Below are 22,942 nucleotides of genomic sequence, written 5' to 3' on the forward strand. Positions count from 1 at the left end.
AGCCGCCACTGGTCACAACATAGTAATTTGTGGCATTACCATAATATTTAATAGTAATATTGAGTGATATTGTATATGGTCTAAAGAAGGTAAAATACTGATGTTTTCTTCCTTTGAATCTCAGGTTTTACCAGTAATGATAAGACTTGAATTGTAATGACTATTATAACTGCATGTACAGTATGATGCTGACATTATATACTTTAATGAATAAAGACAAAACGATTAATTTAATTATAAATGTGGTGTTATATTGTGTTGTGAATTTAAAAAAAACATGAAGTGTTGTGTCAACTGCTGTGTACCTAATGATGATGATATAACACTTTTTAATGAATGATGGTAAACATATAATTGTACTGAATTAAATATGTAGTAAATTACAATTAAGTTTTTAGTGTTAGCCGTTACGCTTTCTCCAATGGTAAGAGATACAAACCCTCACATCTCCCTAGACCATCTCTGCTAGTAGGGACTTGTTACCAATGCAAGATAACGCAAATCAAATAAAAAAAGCGGTTTCAGGATAAATAACTAGCAGGCAAATATCACAACGATTATTTAAAATTAATTGAGAGAGGCAGATATCACTACTGCAATTAAAATGTGCTTATGCTTATATATATATATATATATATATATATATATATATATATATATATATACACACTACCGGTCAAAAGTTTTAGATTGGTAAGATTTTTAATGTTTTTAAAAAGAAGTATCTTCTGCTCACCAAGGCTGCATATATTTGATTAAAAATACAAACAAAAACAGTAATATTGTGAAATATTATTACAATTTAAAACAGCTGTTTTCTATGTGAATATATAGGCTAGTAGTGTAATTTATTCCTGTGATCAAAGCTATAATCTTCAGCATCATTACTCCAGTCTTCAGTGTCACATGATCCTTCAGAAATCATTCTAATATGATGATTTGATGCTCAAGAAACATTCATTATTATTATCAATGTTGAAAACAGTTTTTTACATTTTTATTTCATGATGCTTTGATGAATAGAAAGTTCAAAAGAACAGCATTTATCTGAAATGAAAAGCTTTTGTAACATTAAACTCTACCGTTCAAAAGTTTGGGGACAGTAAGAATTTTAATTTTATTTTTGGGGGAAAGAAATAAAATAAATCAATACTTTTATTCATCAATGATGAGTTAAACTGATCAAAACTGATCAGCATTTATAATGTTAGAAAATATTCTATTTCAAATAAATGTTGTTCTTTTGAACTTTCTATTCATCAAAGAATTTTGAAAAAAAAATTGTACACAACTGTTTTCAACATTGAAAATAATAATTAATGTTTTTCGAGCATAAAATCAGCATATTAGAATGATTTCTGAAGGATCATGTGACACTGAAGACTGGAGTAATGATGTTGAAAATTCAGCTTTTATCTGAGGAATAAATTACATTTTAAAATATATTAAAATAGAAAACATTCATTTTAAATTGTCATCACATTTCACAATATTACTATTTTTTTTTATTGTTTTTTTTTTTAATCAAATAAACCCAGCCTTGGTGAGCAGAAGATACTTCTATTAAAAACATAAAAATTCTTACCGATCTAAAACTTTTGACCAGTAGTATATATATATATCATGTAAACACACACACACACACACACACACACACACACACACACACACATATATATATATATATATATGCCTGTGTGTGTGTGTTTATATGATTTTCTGTTAACAAAAAGTCAGGATCTATCTATCTATCTATCTATCTATCTATCTATCTATCTATCTATCTATCTATCTATCTATCTATCTATCTATCTATCTATCATTTCACATTGGATCCTTTTAATAAAAAACTTGACATTAACCTGGTTTTAAACTTTGCAACGCTCCAAATGGATCAATGCGTACGAGGATAAATGTGTTTGAGACTGTTATCGTGGCGCTGATGTCCTCAGACTGTCATGAATGACCGTAAAGTTTCGTTTCGTGCTCTTTTTCTTTTTTAACTTTCGGTTCTGTCCGTGTCCACGTTGAACACAAAATGGCGAAGAGTGCTGGTAAGGTTTGATTAACAACAAAATATGTAAATATGTAAAATATTAACATGTTAAACGTGTCTATTATATATCAGAATCAAATCTCTTCCTGCTTAAGCAATGATTTATTAATGAATTACGCATTTCAAGGGGCGTTTAAGAACTGAGTCACCCCTTGCTAATGCGCCAAATGGTTTAGTCCATTCTACACGCATTTCTTTTTAATGTGAGTTAGTTGAGCATCTGGTGGAGCGCAAACTTCTGTAGAAATGTCTTTCTCAAAGAAAGCCAAATCAGGCCACCGAAAAAGAAAGGAAAGAGAGGAGAAGGCAAGAAAACAAAATGAGGGGAAACAATTATTTTCAAACAAAGGTGAGTACAAACTAGAACACGAACTCTATAGCGCTAAACTGCTTGAATATCTCCGCGATCGTTAGTGCTAAAATGCTGAGACAACCCATTGAAAGAGCAGAACATACACTTTCAGATGATCATTTGGTTATAAAGTTACATGCAATCTTTATAGATAAACTATAAAAAAACGCTGTTTGCATACAACACACCATTATAATAGCCTAATTTAAAACATGTTTAATTTTAAATTAATAGACTATAATATCTCAAATTAGATATTGAGGGAGATATAGGGTTGAGGAACAACCAACAAGCCCATCAGGACTGTCTATATTTCTACCCGGGATCTTGTGCCACGCCCATGCACACGCAGGTTGCATTAACGTTAACATTTACTGACTTTTTAGCATAAATTGGAAGCAAACATAATGCATTGGCACTGAGTGATTTTGTATCGCTGCCACTTATAAAAAAGTATTAAAACCATTGTTTGCCTCAAAAAAGGGCACAGAAATATATCAGGCCTTGTATTAAATGGATGAAATCTTCATCTAATATGTTCTTTATGATTCAATCTGACAATCAAGTTGCTCTTTTCCTCTTAAACATTCATTTAAAATTAGATCAAAACCATGCACTAAATAACATTAATAAATAAACGCAAATACAAATAGGCACAAATGAATAATAGAAGATCAAGAGGCATGCAGCTGTAAACAGATTTTGGGATATTTGTGTTATTTTCTGTCATGTTCTATTTTAATCCATCAGTGAAAAAGCTTGTTTTCTGACATAATGTTCACCAGATACTCTAACAGTGTGTGTGTGTGTGTGTGTGTGTGGTAGGCAGAAGTAGTCCAGATTTTCATCTCCTCAACAGTAAGTCCATTAAATGATTTGACTCTTTGCTGTGAAACTTTTATCAGTTACATTACTGAAGTTTTAGGATATTAAATGAGCATTTCAGTGTTGGTCAGTGTTTGATTTTTCTCTTCTCATGTGAGGAATCTTTAAATGTTGTTGTTTGGTTTTCTGTTTGTCTTGTATGTTAATATGTGACATATGAGGACATTAGTAAATGATTATGCTAGTGCAGAAGTAAAATGCAGAAAAAGTGAATGACCTGCACGGTCACCGTGATTTTGCCAAGTAAGACATGTCCCTGGATCAACATAATTTGTTGATCCTGGAATAACATTCCTGTCCCAAAATGTAGTCCTTACCCATATATCCCTACTGTTTTGCTGCTTCCTAATGTCTTATATAAACAATTCTATATTAGCACACAGAGCAACACTCACACGCATTTTAGCTGGTTTAGTCACTTCTTGATCTGTTTTTTTTTACATCCAAGAACTCCACCACTTACCGAACACTGATGCGCCCTAGTGGTCACTCTTCATATAGCACAACATTTAGCTACATAACATTTCCTCCCCACTAAGATAGGGTGTCCATTAACACAAAATATATTATCTTTAACACAACCTAAATGATACACTTTCCCGTGCACAACATAAGAGATACATTTGTACAGTTTTTTTTACATCAAAATAAAAATAAGGACTTATCTTACTTTCTGTATAACTTATATGTTTAAAACAATATGTCCCACAACTCAAACTGTACTACAGCCCTCTGTTAACTAATCACTGTTCACTAATCACGGTAACGTACTGGTGGTTTTGTGATCCTCACAGTATAGCGTTTCACAGTCTCTGTTGCATGAGTATGTCCCGTAGATGATGGTTCAGTGGACTGGTGTGTTTTTGATGGTTCGGTGATCTCAGGAACTTGATCATCATTCTTTTCTTGCGGAGGTGTATTAAGGTGCAGTGTGGTGCAACTATCACTCTGAGGTAGTAACACCTGTGGGCTTACAGGAAGGTTCACTGCAGTCTGCTGAGGCTCTGGATCCGGGCGTGTCAGCATCCGGTCCACATGGCGTTTCCATACCCCTAGTGATCCCACATTTACCTTGTACGACACCGGTCCTGTCTTTTCCATAACCACACCTTGTGCCCACTTTTCCTCCCCTTTCCTATAATCACGCACAAGGACTGGCTCCCCAACATCAAACTGTCTGGCCCTAGAGTGATGTTGGCACCATTGTTGTTGGGCATCCTGTGACCTGTGCAGGGACATGCACAGGAATTTTGAGGGGCAGTTGCTCTGACCTGAAAAAAAATCTCACAGGCTATATGAAGGACTGAGAATAACAGGGTCTTTATTAATATATATATACACAAAGAAGCAAAACACTTGTGAGGCTTGTGACTGCTCCTCCTCATCTTAAATGTAATTATGAAACATTGCCATTTAGTAGGCTGAAATATGAGTCTGATTAATTAATCAATTCGCCTACACAGTGTCATGTCATCTCATCTTTATCACAGTGCAAAGTCTCTGTCTCATCTGCTGGTTGGCTTTTTCGCAGCCAACCTTGCAGTGATGTGCTGCCCTTTGCTGCCTCCCTGAATTGTCTCTCCCTCTCCTGAATCCGCCTCTTTTCAATGGGCATCTTGGCTTCAAACAATACCCAAAATAGTGATAGGATTTAGGCATTTAACCATTTTGAATAAAATAATTAATGTGATGCATTACTTCCATCATTCATCCTTCTTGCTAAAACGAAATGTGAGAAACTAACTATCAGAAGACATGTAGCTTAGTTTGCTTAATGCCTACCCAAAAAAAAAAAAAAAAGTAGCCTAGGCTGCTTGTCTGCAAGCTATCTGTCTGATTATTTAGGCTAAACATGGCAAACTCAGCCTGGATTTATGATTTTAATTCATTTCATAAAACTTGATGATGATGATGATCGTTCGTTTGTTATACATCAAAAATTAAGCTTTTCCGACAACGTAGAGTCGTCTCACCCGACAACCGCGACAATCTCCTTCTAGGGCCGCTCATGCAGGCTCAGCTCAGGTGCCGGTCGCGTGCAGCGCTGCAGCCACGTAAACAGAGTTTGCCCTTTCCCTACTGACTTTCACTTTCTGTGCCCGAATGGAAGTCAATGAGGTTTTGCGATTTATTATTATTATTATTATTTTATTTTTATTTTTATCTTTATCTAGGCCGTGAAATAACGTGAAATTCTGCATCCATTGTACGATTTTTTTTTTTTTTTTTTTTTCCCCTCGGAAGGGCAATGTGAGTCGAGAAGGGCATATGGGCAGTTGCCCGGGCAACCTAAGCAACCCCTCTGTGCACATCCCTGGACCTGTGTACTGCTCCAGCAACACTGGGTTTCAGGCAATCCAGTTGAGAGTGCAGCCTGCGTCCGAGAAACAACATAGCCGGTGTTTCTTTTGTTGTTGCATGTGGGGTGTTTTTCGGTATGTCACGTGCTGTGCCTTTGGACGCTTTTAAGGCATGTTTGAACGTCTGCACAAACCTTTCGGCCAAGCCATTGGTGGCAGGATGGTATGGCGCTGAGCGGATGTGTTTGACTCCATTGGACTTCAGGAATGCACTGAATTCTTCAGCACAGAATTGAGGTCCGTTGTCACTCACAAGGATTTGTGGAATGCCATAGCACCTAAAAAGGCCCCTGAGCACTTGAATGGTCATGCTGGCAGTGGTGCTGTCCATGATATGCACTTCAGGCCACTTAGAATGTGCTTCCACAGCGACCAAGTGCATATGTCCTTCAAATAGACCTGCAAAGTCCACGTGTATCCTTTCCCCAAGGACTGGAGGGCCACATCCAAGGGTGTAGAGGTGCTAGCCCTAGCTCTTTTTGTACGTTCTGACAGGAGTGGCAAGATTTGGCCTGGAGCTCAATTTGAGAGTCTATGCCGGACCACCAAACATAACTGCGTGCCAAGCTCTTCATCCTCACTACACCTGGATGTGCTGAGTGGAGCTCTTCTAGAACCCAGGGGCACAGTTTAGGTCGCACGACCACTCTCACACCCCACATGAAGCATCCCTGTTGTATTGTGAGATCATGCCGAAGCAACAGATAGGGTGACAGCTCTTCACCTGCACCCTTTGCAGCTGGAAAACGACCAGTTGAGACCATTTCTAAGACACGAGACAAGGTGGGGTCAGACAAGGTGTAATATGGCCCAAGTATTCCACGGACTCCTGGAAAAACAGGCACTTCTCTAACTTGAGATGCAGGCCCTGTTCCTCAAGCCTGCCCAGGACTGCATCCAGAGTTTTTAGGTGAGTCTGTTCGTCAGGACCACTGATAAGGATGTCGTCCAGGTAACAGTGCATGAACGGCAGTCCGAGAAGCACCTGGTCCATAGCCTTCTGAAATAGGCGGGTGATGATGCTACTCCAAACGGTAACCGGTTAAAACGAAATAGCCCTTTTTGTGTAGAGATCGTCAGCAGCTCCCTAGACTTCTCATCTACCTCCATCTGTAGATAGGCATTTGATAAGTCTAACTTACTAAAGCTTTGGCCTCCTGCTAGAGAGGCAAAAAGGTCCTCAATGCGTGGAATTGGATCCTTATCCACGCAAAAAGCTGGGTTGAGGGTGACTTTGAAATCTCCACAAAGTCTCACTGTGCCATCCTTTTTGCTGACAGGCACCACGGGCGTGGCCCAATCACTATGCTCCACTGGTGAGATCACCCCAAGCTCAGTCAGTCGTTTTAGTTCGGCCTCAACTCAAGGTCTAAGAACATATGGCACATTACGTGGTGGACAGAATTTGGGTTCACTCTTAGGTCTAATAGTCATTGTGCCTAGATTTTTAGAGAAAACAGTGTCTCTTTAACACCGTCTCCAAGTCTTTCTCTCTTTGCTGAATTGCATACACAGTCTTTTAAGTCTTTCCAGTTCAGTTTATTAACTCTCAGCCACTCTCTACCAAACAATGCGGGTGCATCAACTTTAACTACATACAAGGGCAAATCAGCACATTGCTTGTTTAACTTTACTTGCACATTGATGACCCCTTCTGGTGCCAAAGGCTAACCAGTGTATGTCTTGAGCATGATATCAGTGGGTTGCAGGGGCAGTTGGCCCAGCATGCTTTTGTACTGTTCCCAAGGAATCAACGACACAGCAGCCCCTGTATCCAATTCCATCTCCATTTTCTTTCCATTTACTACAGGCAGCACTGATATTCGTCAATATTTCCCTTTTTGCGACATGGAATACAGTACAGTCCCAACTCACAGTCAGTGTCAGATTTAGTTTTCTCACTTTCATTTTCATCACCTCTTGCCTCAACGTGATAAATTTTCTTCTATCTATTTTTTACACTGCGCTTAATTGCATTACCTTTCTGTTCAGGTTTTTCCACTTCCTGTTTCCATTCTCTGTCTTGGCTGCTTTTGGCTTTGACCTTACACATGCGCTTAGTGTGGCCTTTCCTCCCACACTGGTGGCAATCACGATCTTTGTATCAGCAGTCCTCATCAGTATGGTTAATTTTCCCGCAACGGCGGCATTTTTGGGAAAACACCGCGTTCACTTTGAGTGAACCACTTAACTGCTGCACGTCGCGCGCTGCTGTCTCTGCAGATACAGCGTAATCGACTGCTTTCTGAAACGTGAGATCTTTCTCCGTCAAAAGGTGCTTCTGCACAGTTTCACTTTTTAGTCCACAAACAAATCTGTATGTCTCCATTTTTTTTGAAAGATTTAACATTAAGGGCCCTATTTTAACGATCTGAAACGCAAGTGTCAAAGCGCAAAGCGCAAGTAACTTTGTGGGCGGGTCTTGGCGCTGTTGCTATTTTCCCGGCGGGATAAATGACTCTTGCGCCAGGTGCAAATCTAAAATGTGTTGGTCTGAAGAGCTTCATTATTCATAGGTGTGGTTTGGGCGTAACGTGAAATAAACCATTCAGAGCGTCATCTCACATTCCCTTTAAGAGCAGGCGCGCTTGTTCTAAAGCGGATTCCTATTATAACGGCGGATTTGCCAGACGCGCGCCAGGAGCGGTTCACAGCCAAGGAGAGCAACGCTCTCGTCAGGGACGTTGGGGATGGAGAAACACACCCAAATTAACTTCGGTTAAAAAGGCGTATGATAATTTGGGTAAATGTGTAAGCTAGATGTATGCTTTTATAATAAATTGTATATCTATCTATCTATCTATCTATCTATCTATCTATCGTAATAATGTATAATTTGCAAAAATGAAAACTGCTGCTTCTGTGTAGATGAGAGAATCAAAGTGTATGTGCGTTGTGCACACGCTACATTGATTATGGCCAAGCATGCGCCCTTAAAATAGCATATGAATAACATGCGCAACGCGCCACTGACTTTAAACCATTTTTCCCTGGTTAGTGGCGCAACTGTTTTCTAAACCTGCAAAATAGCATGAAGGAAAGTTTGCGCTGGAACACGCCTCCTTTTTTGAGCTGAACCGCCCAGGGAGCGCAAGTTCATTCCCTAGTTTAGCGACGTGCTTCTGTGGAGGGAAAAGCGTGCTTTGCGCGGGTGCAAAATAGGAATGATACATGCGTCGGTGTACAAAGTCAATTGCGCTGGGTGCAAGATAGGGCCCTAAATGTGATATTATTTTTATTTATTAGTAGGCAGAAGATTTTTGTGTATTTTCTTCTTACACCATGGTAATTTCGACAAAACACAAAGTAAATGCATAACATACCTACTGTGTTGATGCAATAATGTTAAATAAGCTTAAAATTAGTATGCATTTATCAAGAAAATTGATAAATAGTAATATTAAGTGTGCTTGTCGATCACAAACAGGAACAAGGAACTGACTGAACTTACTGGCCAGAAATGCATTTTTTCTAAAGAAAAGTATCTTAAAAGCACTCTAAGTTTATGTTGGTCCAATTACAACCTGTAAAAACAATGTTAAATCATTCCCAGCTAACAGATTTTTACATGATTTTTAAAACAGGAACGTGTTTTAAAAGGTATGATGTTCCTCAAACGTTCTTTCAGTTATATTTTGATTAACAACTCATCATTCTAGAAACGTTCATTTGTAACATGCCAAGAACATAGAAATGCCCAGTTTCCTTCAATTTACTAGAATGTTAAGGTTAGTATGATGTTCCTGAAACATTCTTTCAATCATTCAAAAGAGAAATAATAAGAAAAACTACAACTTTCTTCAGTCACAGTCTTAGATGAAATCAACTGAAGATAAAAGAAGACATTAAATCTGTGAATATCTCAGCAGAGGAGGATTACACAACTCCGCAAACAGCATTACCAGCTTCACTTATTACTAACCAGATTTACTTTATTTCTGTCAGACGTCGACAGAAGTTCTTATTGAGAATTAACTGAGGTTTGGATGTTGATGTTTAGTTGAAAATGTTTATTTACCATTATGGTGATCAGTGTTTGCTTTAGTTGGGCTCTGGATCATTGACTTTTGTTAAGTTGATTCTTTTTCAGTAATTGCAGTTCTTTTCAGAAAACATTTCTACATTGATAAAGCAGATCAACATGGCTGTTTTAACGCTCAAATGACTGTTAAATTTGGACAGATCAAAATGTATTTTCCCATTAAAATGAGCAGATAACACTCAATCAGAAAACATAGACTAAAGCATTGTAATTAAATATAAAATGACTGTATGGTTTTGTCAACATGATTAAAGGTAATTTTATAATTCGATGAAAGCAAACTTATTCTTAAACTTAATCTTAATTCTTTCAAAAAACTTTCTTAACAGAGCCTGATGAACAACATGATTTAATGGATCTGAGGATTGTGCTGCTGGGAGTCTCTGGTGCTGGAAAGAGTCCAACAGCAAATGCAATACTGGGTAGAGAGGCATTTAAAGAAAGCAGAACCAGAGAGAGTGAGATACAGAGAGGAAGAGTAGAAGGCAGAAACATCTCCATCATCGACACTCCAGGATTCTTCAACCCTCAACTGACTGATGAAGAGCTGCAGAAGCAGATGATGAAGAGTCTGTATCTCTCCGCTCCTGTTCCTCACGCATTCCTCCTCATCATAAACCTGGAGACTTGCATAGAGGAGCAGAGGAACGTTGTGGAGCAAATCCTGGAGAACTTTGGGGCTCAAGCTATGAGGTTCACTATGGTGCTGTTTATTGGAAGAGAAAAAATATCCAGAAACGAATGGATTCAAATCATTGAGAGTGAAAATATTAAAGAGCTGCTGAACTACTTTGAGGGAAGATATCATGTGATAAACAGCAGAAGTGAATGCGATCCCTACCAGATCCAAATGCTCTTAAAGAGTATTGATAAAATGGTGAAGAACAATGGAGGACAGAACTACAGCCATAAGATCTACCCGAAGAAGGAGGAAATGAAACAAGAAGTGAAGAAAAAACAGGACAAGAGAGAGTTACAAGAGCAGAAGAGAGAGATAAATCCAGCGGGAGAAATTAAATACAAATATAAAAAAGACAGAATGACAGGAGACAATGAGAGAAAGCAAGAGGATGTTAGTGAGGACAGCAGTGGATTCAAACTGAATCTGAGAGAGAAGGATTCTGCAGATCAGGGAGATCTCAGGAAACAGGTGGAGAGTCAGGAAGAGATGGAAGGACTGATACAGAAGATTGCTAGAGAAAGTTCGCTTATAAAATTGGGTAAATATTTAGCCATTTGTGGTTTTATTTCTTTTAATTCTGAAAGATTTTGACTTTAAAACTTTGATGAAAAAATAATTCTTGAGGGGGTAAATTAAGATAATGTTAATTAACTTATTTTATATACTTGTTCTATCTTATCTTTAGTCATTTTAAGTCATCTTAAGGCCCACTGAGTAAAGGGCCCTATTGAGCAAAGACAAAATGCTAAGTTATTATAATTTTTAAAGTGTAAATAACATTTTAAATTCCTCTCTCTTTATCAGATCTGAGGATTGTGCTGTTGGGTAAGACTGGATCAGGAAAAAGTTCAACAGGAAACACCATCATCGGCAACACTGTGTTTAATCAAGGTTGTTCCGCTAAGTCTGTTACTAGACACTGTCAAAGACATGTGACTGCAGTGGAGGATAAAATCATCTCAGTGATCGACACTCCAGGACTATATGATACGTCAATGAGTGAAGAGGAACTGAAGAAAGAGATTGAGAAGTGCATCTACATGTCTGCTCCTGGTCCTCATGTGTTTCTGCTGGTCATCAGGCTGGGTGTGAGATTCACAGATGAAGAGAAGAAAACTGTGACATTGATCCAGGAAAACTTTGGAGAAAAAGCTTCTCATCACACCATCATTCTGTTCACTCACACTGACCATCTGAAGGGGCTTTCATTAGATGAATATATCAGTGAAAGTAATGATCTCAAGGCTCTTGTTGATGAGTGCGGTGGCAGATTTCACTCATTCAACAATGAAGACATGAGTAATCGCTCTCAGGTCACAGAACTGCTGCAGAAGATTGATGAAATGGTGAGAATCAATGGAGGACAGCACTACACTAATGACATATTTGAAGAGGCCCAGAGAAGGATTGAAAAAGAGGCTTTTAACCAAAAACTGAAAGACAATCTGCAAAAAGCACTAACGGTGATAGGAGGAGGGGTGTTAGTAGTAGGAGGGGCAATTGTAGGAGGGGCAGGAGGGGCAAGGGCTGCAGCAACAGGAATAGCAGCAGCAATAGCAACATTAGCAATAGCAAAAGGAAAATAAGGGCCATAGTTAATCTGATTGAACAACAAAGGCCAAATCTTCATTTACTAATCTCTAATTCCGTTCTCTAAAAGATTTGATGAGAATTAGTTTTTTGAGATTGCCATGTTCGGTATATACTGGATGCTATGTATATTGACTATTTAATCTGTTGTATTGTGATTGTAAAAACCTGAAAATATATCTCTCATTTTCTTCCTTAAAGGGGTCATATAATGCCATTTTTGTACAAGCTAATATGATTCTTTAGGGTCTAAATTAAAAGTTTGTAATATACTTAAATTAAAAATTCTCATTAGTATTGTAAGAAAACACTAATTTTACCTGGTAAAAAAAAACAGCTCTGTTTTCAGCACGCCGTTTAAATGCATGTGTCTTTAAATGATGATGAGCTTTGCTCACCCCGCACGGACTACGATTGACAGCTCGCTCACGAGGGAGGGCGGGTCTGTGTTGAAACGCTGCTGTCAATCAACAGTTGTGGGTGTCTGACCGTGTGACGTCACGGCTTGATTTAGGAGAGGGGAAAACATATAAGAAGATAAAAAAAAACCTTTTTAGCATTTTATGAAGGTTGTGTACAGGCACTGCCAACACACATTTCAGTACAATCAACTTGTAAAAGTGCATGTACCATTATATGACCCCTTTAACAAAAGTGCTATTTTATAGACAAAATAATTCCTATATAAACACATTCAATAACATTAACTTTTTTATATACAACAGTTATTTCTGGTTCTGAATTTCTGATTGGCTGAGAGCCTTTTTCAGCCATGCGATATTCACCCAGTAACAGCACTCTCACCATTATATGAGAGCTGGACATTGTCTTCATGGTTTTCTCCAGAGAGGCTATATATATCTAACCGTTGCTGTTGAAATGTAGTTAAGAGTTTTTAGGCGAGAATAGTGCTGGGCGGTTTACCGGTTCATACCGAATACCGGTGTTTATTTTTGTTACGATATGAATTTTTAATATACCGCAATACCGGTGTATGTCGCTTTAATCGGAACGCGGCGCTGCGCGACACAGTCTCACCCCTCATTTACAACACACGTCTGCGGCGCATTACAGCTGCGACAAGGTTTTATTCCGTCCTCCACGCGGTGCGTCAAAATAGACTAGGCGCCTATATTTAGCGAAGCGGCGCGGAGAGCCGCTTCTGGGAAGCTTCGATCTGAAACACAAGCATTGACTAGAATGGGCACGAGACGTGTGGGGGTGAGAGTGTTTTTTTTCTCGCGGCGCGCGTGTTTTTATACTGTATTAACGTATCTGAAGTGAACTGACGGTCTTTAGAAAAGTTTCTTTGTTATTACCACTAAATCTTTCTTAATCTTTCCTGATAAAGCAGTGTTTAAGAGCGTTGCTGCTTTGTGTACAGCCGTTACCGGGGAAACCACTGTTTCTGCCGCTCCTAAAGCGCGTCCTGCTGGCACCTCTTTGTAAACAGCCTTGCAAACCTGTATTATTAATATTAGTGTGGATTTTTTCTATAATATTCACTCATGACAATAAAATAGGGCATTATAAGTAAATCTACTGCAGTATTTCCTCTCTCACTCAGTAGAAAATGTGGTTAACACCCATCATGCTTAAAAAAAAAAAAAAAAAAACGGTAAAAACCGTGAAACCGGTATAATTTAGAAAAAAACCGTGATGTTGATTTTTGGTCAAACCGCCCAGCACTAGGCGAGAATGTAGTTATTTAGACCTCAAATATGTGCCTAATATATAATCATAGTGCCTATTTTACAAACTGTAGAGACGCTTTCTCAGACGTGAGCTCCCGGCCGTTCAGCGCTCATAACCCCGCAGAGAACCACGTCATCTCGGGCCAGTCCTTCGGGAATTTTCCGCTGGCTCTTATGTAGATAGTGGTTAAACTTGAGATATTATTAATTGGGGGTATATCAAACAGGCGATCTTTGGTTTTATTCATTTTTGTTCCTAAGCATATCAATTTTGGTTAAAGGGAGAATTAAGTTTCATAACTCTGTATTTAGGCTATATTTCACTTAAATCCTGTACTAGAGTGATGTTTGTACGTTTGACTGAATTGTTTGCTTGTGTTTATTTCATATTGTATTTTATAATGGCTATTGTTGTTAATTCAAATATTGTTGTTCAATAAATATTATCTTATATAAATAATACGCTGTATTTGGTATTGAGAAAGGATTGTGATATGGACTTAAGTGACAGTTACATTATTACGCCATTAGATGGAAGCAATTATTTTATTCATGAGTGAGTCAGAACAAGGAAGTTATTTTAGCGCTGTCATTTTTTTTAATTATTTTTTTAATAAGCTTTAACACAAACAAACAAGGTACATTACAATTCACTGAATACAACAGCAGTTATTTCACCTTAGGTTGAGCATATTACAAGAACGAAAAAAAAAGAAAAAAAAAACTTACAATAAACAATAAAATAATATACAATAAAATTTTAAAATAAAAAATAAAAATAAAAGGGGTTTTAAATTAATTTAAACTTATTCAAAAGACAATTTAAGGGCTTTCTGATTTTTAACAAATTTTAATGATCTACACAAGAGTTTAATCTCATTCAGCCATTGATTAAAGTTGGGTTTGGATTTAAACCATCTACATTTGTGAATGAACATTTTTCCGAAACATAAAAGAAAGTTAATAATTAAATCACACTCTTTGTTACTCATACAAACACCAAACCTAATCAATTTCACCGTGAGGGGTGGGATTTCAACCCTCCTAAATCTTAACCAGTTCTGGACCTCTCTCCAAAAGGGTTGCACCATATCACACAAAAAGAAGACATGCTCTAAATTTTCAATATTTGTTTCACAAAAAACACAATTATTCACCTCAAAATTAAATTTCAATCTTAAATTTTTTTTTGAAGTTCACTTCCTTAACTTTAGGAGGAAGGGGAAAAGATAAATAATTTAACAAATTTTTTTTTCAACCAAATCAAAATCTCTAAGCACATAAAAGCGCTGTCATGGGAAGGACAAAGATGAACATATCGCCTTCCATTCAAACTGATATTTTGGATATAATATTATGGACATCGACCTGAAGAATGAATGCTATATCAGATGCAGGTAATAGACTTGTTTAGCTGATCTCTCTCTCTCTCTCTCTCTCTCTCTCTCTCTCTCTCTCTCTCTCTCTCTCTCTCTCATAATACCATAACTTGTACTCAACATAATGCAACAAGCTTCAATGAAGCGACTCAACGTTCCTTCGTTACTAGTTATAAAGTGACATTTTAGAGTCAGTAACGGTGAGCTTTGTCAAACTGTCAAATTGAGATTTGAATCCATGGCAGAAGGAAGTAATTTTGCAACAAAGAAGGTTTTTAAAGACACTAAGTGGTTGTTTCTTATTTATTTACTCGCGTGTGTGTTCAAACTATATAAACGCAATATTACACTCGCCCACGGCTCTGTGGAATACTTCATTCTGATTGGTCAATTGCGCCATCAAGCGGTATGTTATTCCCAGATAACAACCACCAACATCAAAGGTGCTATAAGCGATCTCATGCGTTTTTAGGCCAACATTTTTTTTTCACATACCGCAAACATCTCCTCACTATCCGCTAGCTGCCTGTCCCCTGAACACACTGTAAAAAAAACACGGTCTCTGCAGACAGCCCAGGCTCCACAAACTGCAGCAAAAACAAACTGAGCAACAAACTGAGCAACAAACAGAGCGACCCGCAGCACGAAACATAACAAACTGTTCCAGCCAATAACCGACAAGAATGATGTGGGGGTGGGGTTTGGGGGTTAGTGTGCGGATGAGGAGGAAGGAGGGTTTAGCTAGCCTCCGTTTTGCTTGATAATAATTCAAACATCAACAAGAGGTTACGCCAACCGAGATCACTTATAGCACCTTTAATAATATACCGCGCATCTGGGTTACTACGAGTCATCTTGACCGGTACTACTTATAAGCTTAATGTGTTAATGTGAAAACACCACAGGTTCCAATGGAAGAATTCAGCATTAATATCAACATATATGGTAAAAATAACCAGCAATGGATAGAATCAAATGACCCCACTAACTCCCCAGTTAAAACAAAAATACAAAATATTGTTTAGAACACACTGCTCATCCTTCCGTGCCACTTTCAGAGGCGGCAGATCTATAGACACACACAAACACTCGAGAGAACGTACACAACAACACTCCCGCCCCTATAAATCCCGAGCAGATTGCCTTTCGAAAACTTTCTATTCCGAGCCAGATTGGAGAGATGCAGTGTTTGATGTCTTCTCTTGATTTATTAGACTTTTGCCGAGGCCGCCGATGGAGACAGGCGGGTGGGATGGAGGTGCCCTGAACACCAACAGCCTCTAATGTGTGTCACACGCGCACAGTCATGCACCAGGAGTGAGTCGAGGGAAGGGTCGCCGTGTGTCACCACAGAAACTTCCTCATCAGGCGGCGTGTGTGTGTGTGTGTGTGTGTGTGTGTGTGGTGCATCTCCAAACATCAAGTCTTCCCAATCCGTCAGTCTGTTTCAAAACATTTAATCTAATTCGAATCTCTGGACGGCTAAAAGTTCAGCCGTGAATGTATTTCAGCGCTTCTTCTCGAGGACGAGCCGTTGTGTATCAGGCCGCCGATTGTTGTTGTGGAGATGCCGGAGGAAATAGGAAAATCAGTCGCTGCATGCCCTTGCAGTCTGCGGTCTGTTTGTCCGGGGCGTTAAATCACTTTGATTAGCGGAGCGATGAGGTTTGCACAGCCCTCAGCCTGGTCACAGGTGTGGAGGCCACCCTCCTCTGCCTCCCTAATGAACCAGACAAGTGGACACTTAAGCATGTGATTACTGACACGCGGGATGGAGATTCGTCTGATATGAAGAAATGCGTCGCCATTCTTTCACCTCCAACAATTAGGGCACAGTCATCTGTTTCCCAACCAGCCTAAGTGCTTCAATTAAGTGGCTTCTCATCTTTCCATTTTGCCCATTTTCCGTTAATGGCAGGAGCGGACTTTGCTGATTACTTTTGCGCTGTTTGGATTCATTTACGCTCCCGTCACAAATTTGAAAGCTATATGCTAGACGTCGCCGTGGCTATTGCAGTTCATTGGAACGAAACCGTAGCCAAGGCGACGTCTAGTGTATATATCTATACCTGCCCGCGCCCTCAGATCATTTGGACGCGCTGTGTTCAAGAGATAACAACGATATAAATACTGTTCGTTTTCTCAAACAAACCGCTCGTTTCGTGTCTTAGGTCGTCAATGTGTACTTACGATGGGGAATTGTTTAATTTGGAAGATGGGGAATTGTTTTAATTTGGACTTTGTGCATGCTCTTTGAGGGGCCGATCACACCTGACGCGTTTTTTGCAGTGAGAGGCGCCTATTTTCAATTGGTTTCCTATGGCAGCGAGCGTTCTGCGCGCTGTTTATGCGCCTTCTGCGCCTCGCGTTTTACCGCCTGCTGCGCCTCGCGTTTTTGAAGTTGAAAAAAAAGCAACTCCAAGCGGAAAAGGCGCCCGACGTCATCGCGTTTTTTTCCACTGTCCAATCGAGCGAATGGAGAGGCGGGCCTTCCGTTTTAGTGATGAAAGCTACAGTTGCTTGAACGCTCGGAGTGTGCGATGATGGAGGATAAACTTGTGGTGCTCTCGCGGGTTACCAGGAGCTTAACGACTCCACGAACCGTAACTATCACAATGTTAACAGAAAGTAAATAAAAGTAATAAAAGGCAGATTTGACGTTTACTTGACTGACAGGACAGCTGTTTCAGTGGTTGCCTAGCAACATAAAAAAACGCAGCACACTGCTCGTTCTGTGTGATGGTAAGTGCAGTGCACCTCGCGTTTTCGAACCTGAAAAACGCGTCAGGTGTGATCAGGGCCTCAGACCGTGACCATAGACCTGCATGAAATGACTGAGAGACAAGAATGGTTTGACCTAAAAATATCAAAATTGAAACTACTGCGGGAAAAAAAGACACCTACATCTTGGATGCCCTTCAGGTAAGCTAAAACATACCAAAATTTAATTTCAAAGTGAACTATCCCTTTAATGATTCGTTCAACAGTTCAAGCGCTCAGGATCTTTTGTTCAGTGATTTAATGACTCAGTTCATTTGGTGGGGATGTTTCCCTTCACATTTAGTTTAATTGAGTTGTACAGCATTTCAATGAGTTGATTTGTACTGAAAATGTATTATAATTGTCAATCAGCAAAATTGTACTCACTATACAATCACAACGCAAAAAGATTACATTCCTTGTAAAAGATTAAAAAGACTATGGACTATCATAAGATAAAGCAACTTTTTTTGGGAGCTTTCTCTGTTTCTCTGACTGAAAATATAACTAGAGAGAGTGCTAAAGCTCCTCAAGTCGTATTTGTGGAGGCATATTTGTAGAAATTATCATTCTTTCTTGTGATGTAGCTATGTCAAATAAACAGACCAGTAGGCTAAACCACTTATTTCTGTGTGACTGACTAATATGCAATTTTGACACAAATTAATTCATTATGATCAATGTATCACTTATTACTGTAAACCTGTGGTAAAACATCGATTCTTGGGTTTAAAATATTCAAGAAAACAACAAAAATGCCAGCAAACAGTCGCCTTTATCACGTTTGTTTTGCGATCATGCTGTTTCCATTGATTTCAATCTGATTAGTTTTCTAATAAAACTTTTGTTTAAAACATTTGTTGGTGAAATTATGTTTTTGTGTGACGTTGCTCCAGAGAGGCTTGTTACGAGCGTGTTTTAGTGAAGCGCTGCAGAGCTTCTTGCCCAATTGTGGAAACGCAGCAGATTATGGACAATGGAGAGCCCCAATACTGGGAATGGTGATAGCAGACTTGGCATTACAAGAAGGGTGTGTACTGTAAGAGAGTGTGATGCAGCAGACATGCAGTCAAATGATGTTTCATTAACAAAGTTCGGGAGGAGCACGTTCAAATAATCAATCAATCAATCAACTCGTCATCAAACAATTACCATGTCTACCCTATCAGCATGAGAGGAAGCATATATATTCACTCTGTCAACTCACCTAACTTCCTTGACAGTTTTCAGCATCCCTCCACCACCCCGACTCCTCACTCTTGACTTGTTCTTTCACAGCCAGGAATACGGGGGGAGTACTCTGGGTTCGGGCCAAATACCGAGCCCGGAGCCCTCTTCACGGACAGCATGCCAAATACGCATTTATTCTATCTGACTTATTTGTAAGTGTGAACTCGTGAAATGTGTGGCGGAGCTGAAACACTACAAAAACAAATTAAATCATTAAAACAAGGTTGTCTCCGCCCATTTCCGTTGCTAAGTGGGGAAAAAGGAAATGAGGTTATCACATAAAAGGAGGAGTTTATACTGAAGAAGGGGAGAGAGAAAGTGTTGGAAAAGACGTGAAGTTTGTTGTTACGAGGGCGATTTATCGAGGTGAGAACCGGAAAGCCTCAATCACAGTCGAACGCCAACTGAAAGTAACCACATGAACTGAACGAGCTGTTGGTAATTCCGTGGTGGAATAGTAAATGCAAAAGAAGGTGTGTTCCCTTACCTGGGAGGCGGTGACGCAATCGTCAGCGGGTAGAACGCTGTGCCTCTGCTGGAGCGGATGCGGGAGAGTAAACCGCTCTCCACAACAATGTCTTCAGCGCGGAGCGTGTAAAAGACCCTCAAGCGAGCTGTGTTAAGGACCGTCTGGATCCTGTGGCTGTTTCCAGTTACCATCCAACAGAGTTTCACCATTGCTAAAGGCTACGGCGTGGCTGTATTCGCGGCTGGTTTTCCCAAACACTCACACAAATTCCTCTGCACTTTCCACATCCGGGTTATCCGGTCCCCCACATACTAAGTAGTGAGTAATATTTTTTATTTTTATTTTTTTTTTGGCCCGGTTTTGTTTTATTTTTTTGGAGTTTTTTTTTTTTTTTTTTTTTTTTTTTTTTTTGCCACAAAACAAAATTGACATTTCTGATATATTTTTGTTGTGTTGAGAAAATCTGATTCTGTACCTGGACGAACGAACTGTTGAATCCGTGGTCTTTGTAAAGAAGATTTGACTGGGAATTTAAAGTGGTTGTATATTTTTTCCCCTTTTTGTTCTTTTTTTGTGTGAAATGGTATGAAATACAGACATTTCTAAACTGATTTTGAACTGTCCTTGGTGATTTCTTTTTTTTGTTTCTGTGTATGTAACTGGTGGCATCTAAGCTAACTGGGTTATTATCCTGAAAATATTGGCAGGGTTACACCTGCCTGGCGCCCGAACTTACTAACTTTTATTTGAACAATCATTGGTTGATTATTTGAATTTATTATCGGGTTACCACCATTACAGAAGTGGCGCCCGAACAGGGACCTGAAACTTGAAAACCTGGAACCTGAAATTTGTAATCTGAAAACTTGAATATATTATCTCTTTGAACTGTTTTGTTTTGGATTTGCTCTTGTGATCATTGAACATTTTTTCCTGTGAACTGTTGCATTATCCAAGTGGACGTTTATCATTTTTCTGATCATTTGAACTTTGGTGAATTGAACTGTGGTCTATCCAGACGATTTTTGAGAACGTTTGGGTTAAATTGTGTGAAAAAAAAAATAAATAAAAAAAAATAAACTTCTGTGAAGTAACCTCTCTGTAGTTTGTTATTTTGTTGTTGCCCCCTTTTGCCAAAAGAAATTGAGATTGGCCAAGTAGTGTTTTCATTACTTTATTTTTTTTTTACATTTCACCATTGACCATTGCCACTTCCACACATACACGTCACCCATGGCCCACACCCCTCAACCACAATCCACTTTCGTGGCCATTGACCCTCCAGACATTGCAACACCCAACTGGCCCCTGGTGCAACAAACTCCACAGCAACCCAGACAACTACCTCCTGTTCCCACTTTCTACTCCACCCCCACTCAGTTTCACCCTCCAAGAACCCATGTGCAATTTTCCACTCCACCACCAGGGGAAAGGGCTCCTCCTCCACCGACTGCTGACATGCCGTTGTGCACTTCCATGGAACTGACACCACCTTCTGGAACACAGCGTGACTTGCCTGCGGTTCTCCCAACACCTGGCAGAGGAATGTATCAATTATCAGAGCACGTACAAGGGAACTGGGATATCCTGTTTAATTGTCTCAAACAGCAGGACACAGCTTTGAAAGTACTCACCCAGGAACTTGCAACTACCACTTCACAGCATGATGCCAAGATTGAAACCTTGACTGCTAAGATTAAATCCAACCATCAGCAGCTTCAGACCACGATCACTGCTCTAAAACAACATGATGAAGAGGATACTGATCAGCTGACAAAAGCCATGAAGGTGATGGTGACAGGAGAACTGCAGAAAAGTGAGCGCACCATAGTCTCTGAAGTCCGATTTATGGTCGAACAATTGCAACTAGAGGTACAGAAAGACATCCATGAAGTGCAGCAAAGTACTCGAAAGGATTGTGGCCAACTTTTCCAGGAGATCAGTCAATGTACTGTCCAACTGAATACCGTATGTGACTCCTTGAAAGAGATGAAATCAGAAATAAGCAGTTACTTCAAATTCCCTGGGAAAACAGTAACTGACCTTTCATCAATGACACTAAAATCACCTCCTCGCTCCACTGCTGCAGAAGGTGAAACGTCAAAACCTCACCCATTCTCGTCTGTACATCCACCTTCTTCGCATCCAACATCTGTGGTAAAGAGTGATCATTTGAAACTAACCTTCCCCACCTTTGGCAGATCATCAGATGATAGTGACCCTCTGTTATATTTAACCCTCTGAGGTCGACAAACGCGCCGGCGCGTTTTGCTGGATTTTCTCCACATTGTAGCACTTTAAACTTAAATTTCTCCGTCATTTATGGTCATACAGAAAAAATAAATATAAAAAAAGAATCTGTGGTATTTCTACTTTTGTATGTGTCCACTTCCAATCAAATCAAAACATTGTGCTTTTGTAAAATAAGGAAAAAAAACAGTGTGTGCGTTCTGCCTCTCCGTCGCGGTGAACTTTTTTTTCTTGAGCACGTCTATAAACTGAAACAAAACTCAGCGAATACTTGTTACACATTTATGAGCCATACACCTTTATAAACATTTAAGTGTGTACTTTTAAATGATCGGATTCAAAACGAAAACAAATATTCTCTGTTTAAGTAATTTGTATAAAACCAACAAGATTTCCAGCTTCTCAAACGCTTCCTAATTATTTTTAATTCGGCCACGCCCACTCGCGCAAAAGATATTCACATGCAAATCTCCACATGGAACGCGATCGCCCTCATTACCTCAACAACAAAACACTTCACTTCACTTTTCGTCGAGTTTGAAAGACGTGCCTGAGCTTACATTGGATTTACATCAGAAGAAGAAGAACGATATTTGAAGACAAGAAAGATAAGGTAAGAAATTCTTACATATTAGTTTGCTATTGTTGCATAAATTTCACATTGCAGTTGAACTGTTGCTAGATATATGGTGAATATTATAATATTTAGACCCGTGTTTACTGTTACTGTGTTTGTGGATATCTGCTCAAACGTAGATAGGCTATGTATATGGTAGGCCTAACCATAATGTTTTATATTTGATCGCAATCGCGTTTTAATGTATCATATTTTTGATCGCGATCGCGTTTTAATGTATCATATTTTTGATCGCGATCGCGTTTGAATGTATCATATTTTGGAAAAGCAAAACGCTCCAAACGGCTTCATGTTTTTACTATTATCTCATTTCATATCATCATAACGAATGGAAACATTTGAAGTAACATGATAATCAATATATTTTTCTCTAGCTTAGTTGTTACTGAAATCTTTTTGAAAATATATATAGGCTGCTATATTGTTATTATTTTATGCAGCACTGCGCATAGCCTATACCTACAAGGCACAACAAACCTGGTGTTCATTATATATTGTTGGAAACATTTGTGTGAGTGTGTGTGTGTATTCTGTGAATTTTAAAAAGCAATTTTAA

At 39.0% G+C, this 22,942-nt stretch overlaps 2 protein-coding genes across 6 annotated transcripts in view; both read left to right on the plus strand.

Annotated features, from left to right (window-relative positions):
• Positions 1-22,942, plus strand: part of LOC308703298 (uncharacterized protein) — a 320,767-nt gene that overhangs the window by 177,501 nt on the left and 120,324 nt on the right. The gene's annotated exons all lie outside the window — the stretch shown is intronic.
• LOC308694020 (GTPase IMAP family member 8-like) lies at positions 2,008-14,365 on the plus strand. Of its 5 annotated transcripts, XR_014030547.1 has the most exons (5): positions 2,030-2,405; positions 3,234-3,266; positions 10,025-10,915; positions 11,182-12,875; positions 13,660-14,365. XR_014030547.1 is itself a non-coding variant. In XM_081371251.1 (4 exons), the coding sequence occupies exons 1-4, from the start codon at positions 2,303-2,305 to the stop codon at positions 11,961-11,963; spliced, it is 1,809 nt and encodes a 602-aa protein (XP_081227377.1). In that variant the 5' UTR covers positions 2,021-2,302; the 3' UTR covers positions 11,964-14,110. The 5 variants fall into 5 exon arrangements, 3 of the variants coding, with proteins under 3 accessions (XP_081227378.1, XP_081227377.1, XP_081227379.1); XR_014030546.1 differs by lacking the exon at positions 3,234-3,266 and having other exon boundaries at positions 2,008-2,405; XM_081371251.1 differs by having other exon boundaries at positions 2,021-2,405; positions 11,182-14,110.

This window comes from Scardinius erythrophthalmus, assembly GCF_964197995.2.
Source record: "Scardinius erythrophthalmus genome assembly, chromosome: 1".
NCBI classification, from domain to species: domain Eukaryota; kingdom Metazoa; phylum Chordata; class Actinopteri; order Cypriniformes; family Leuciscidae; genus Scardinius; species Scardinius erythrophthalmus.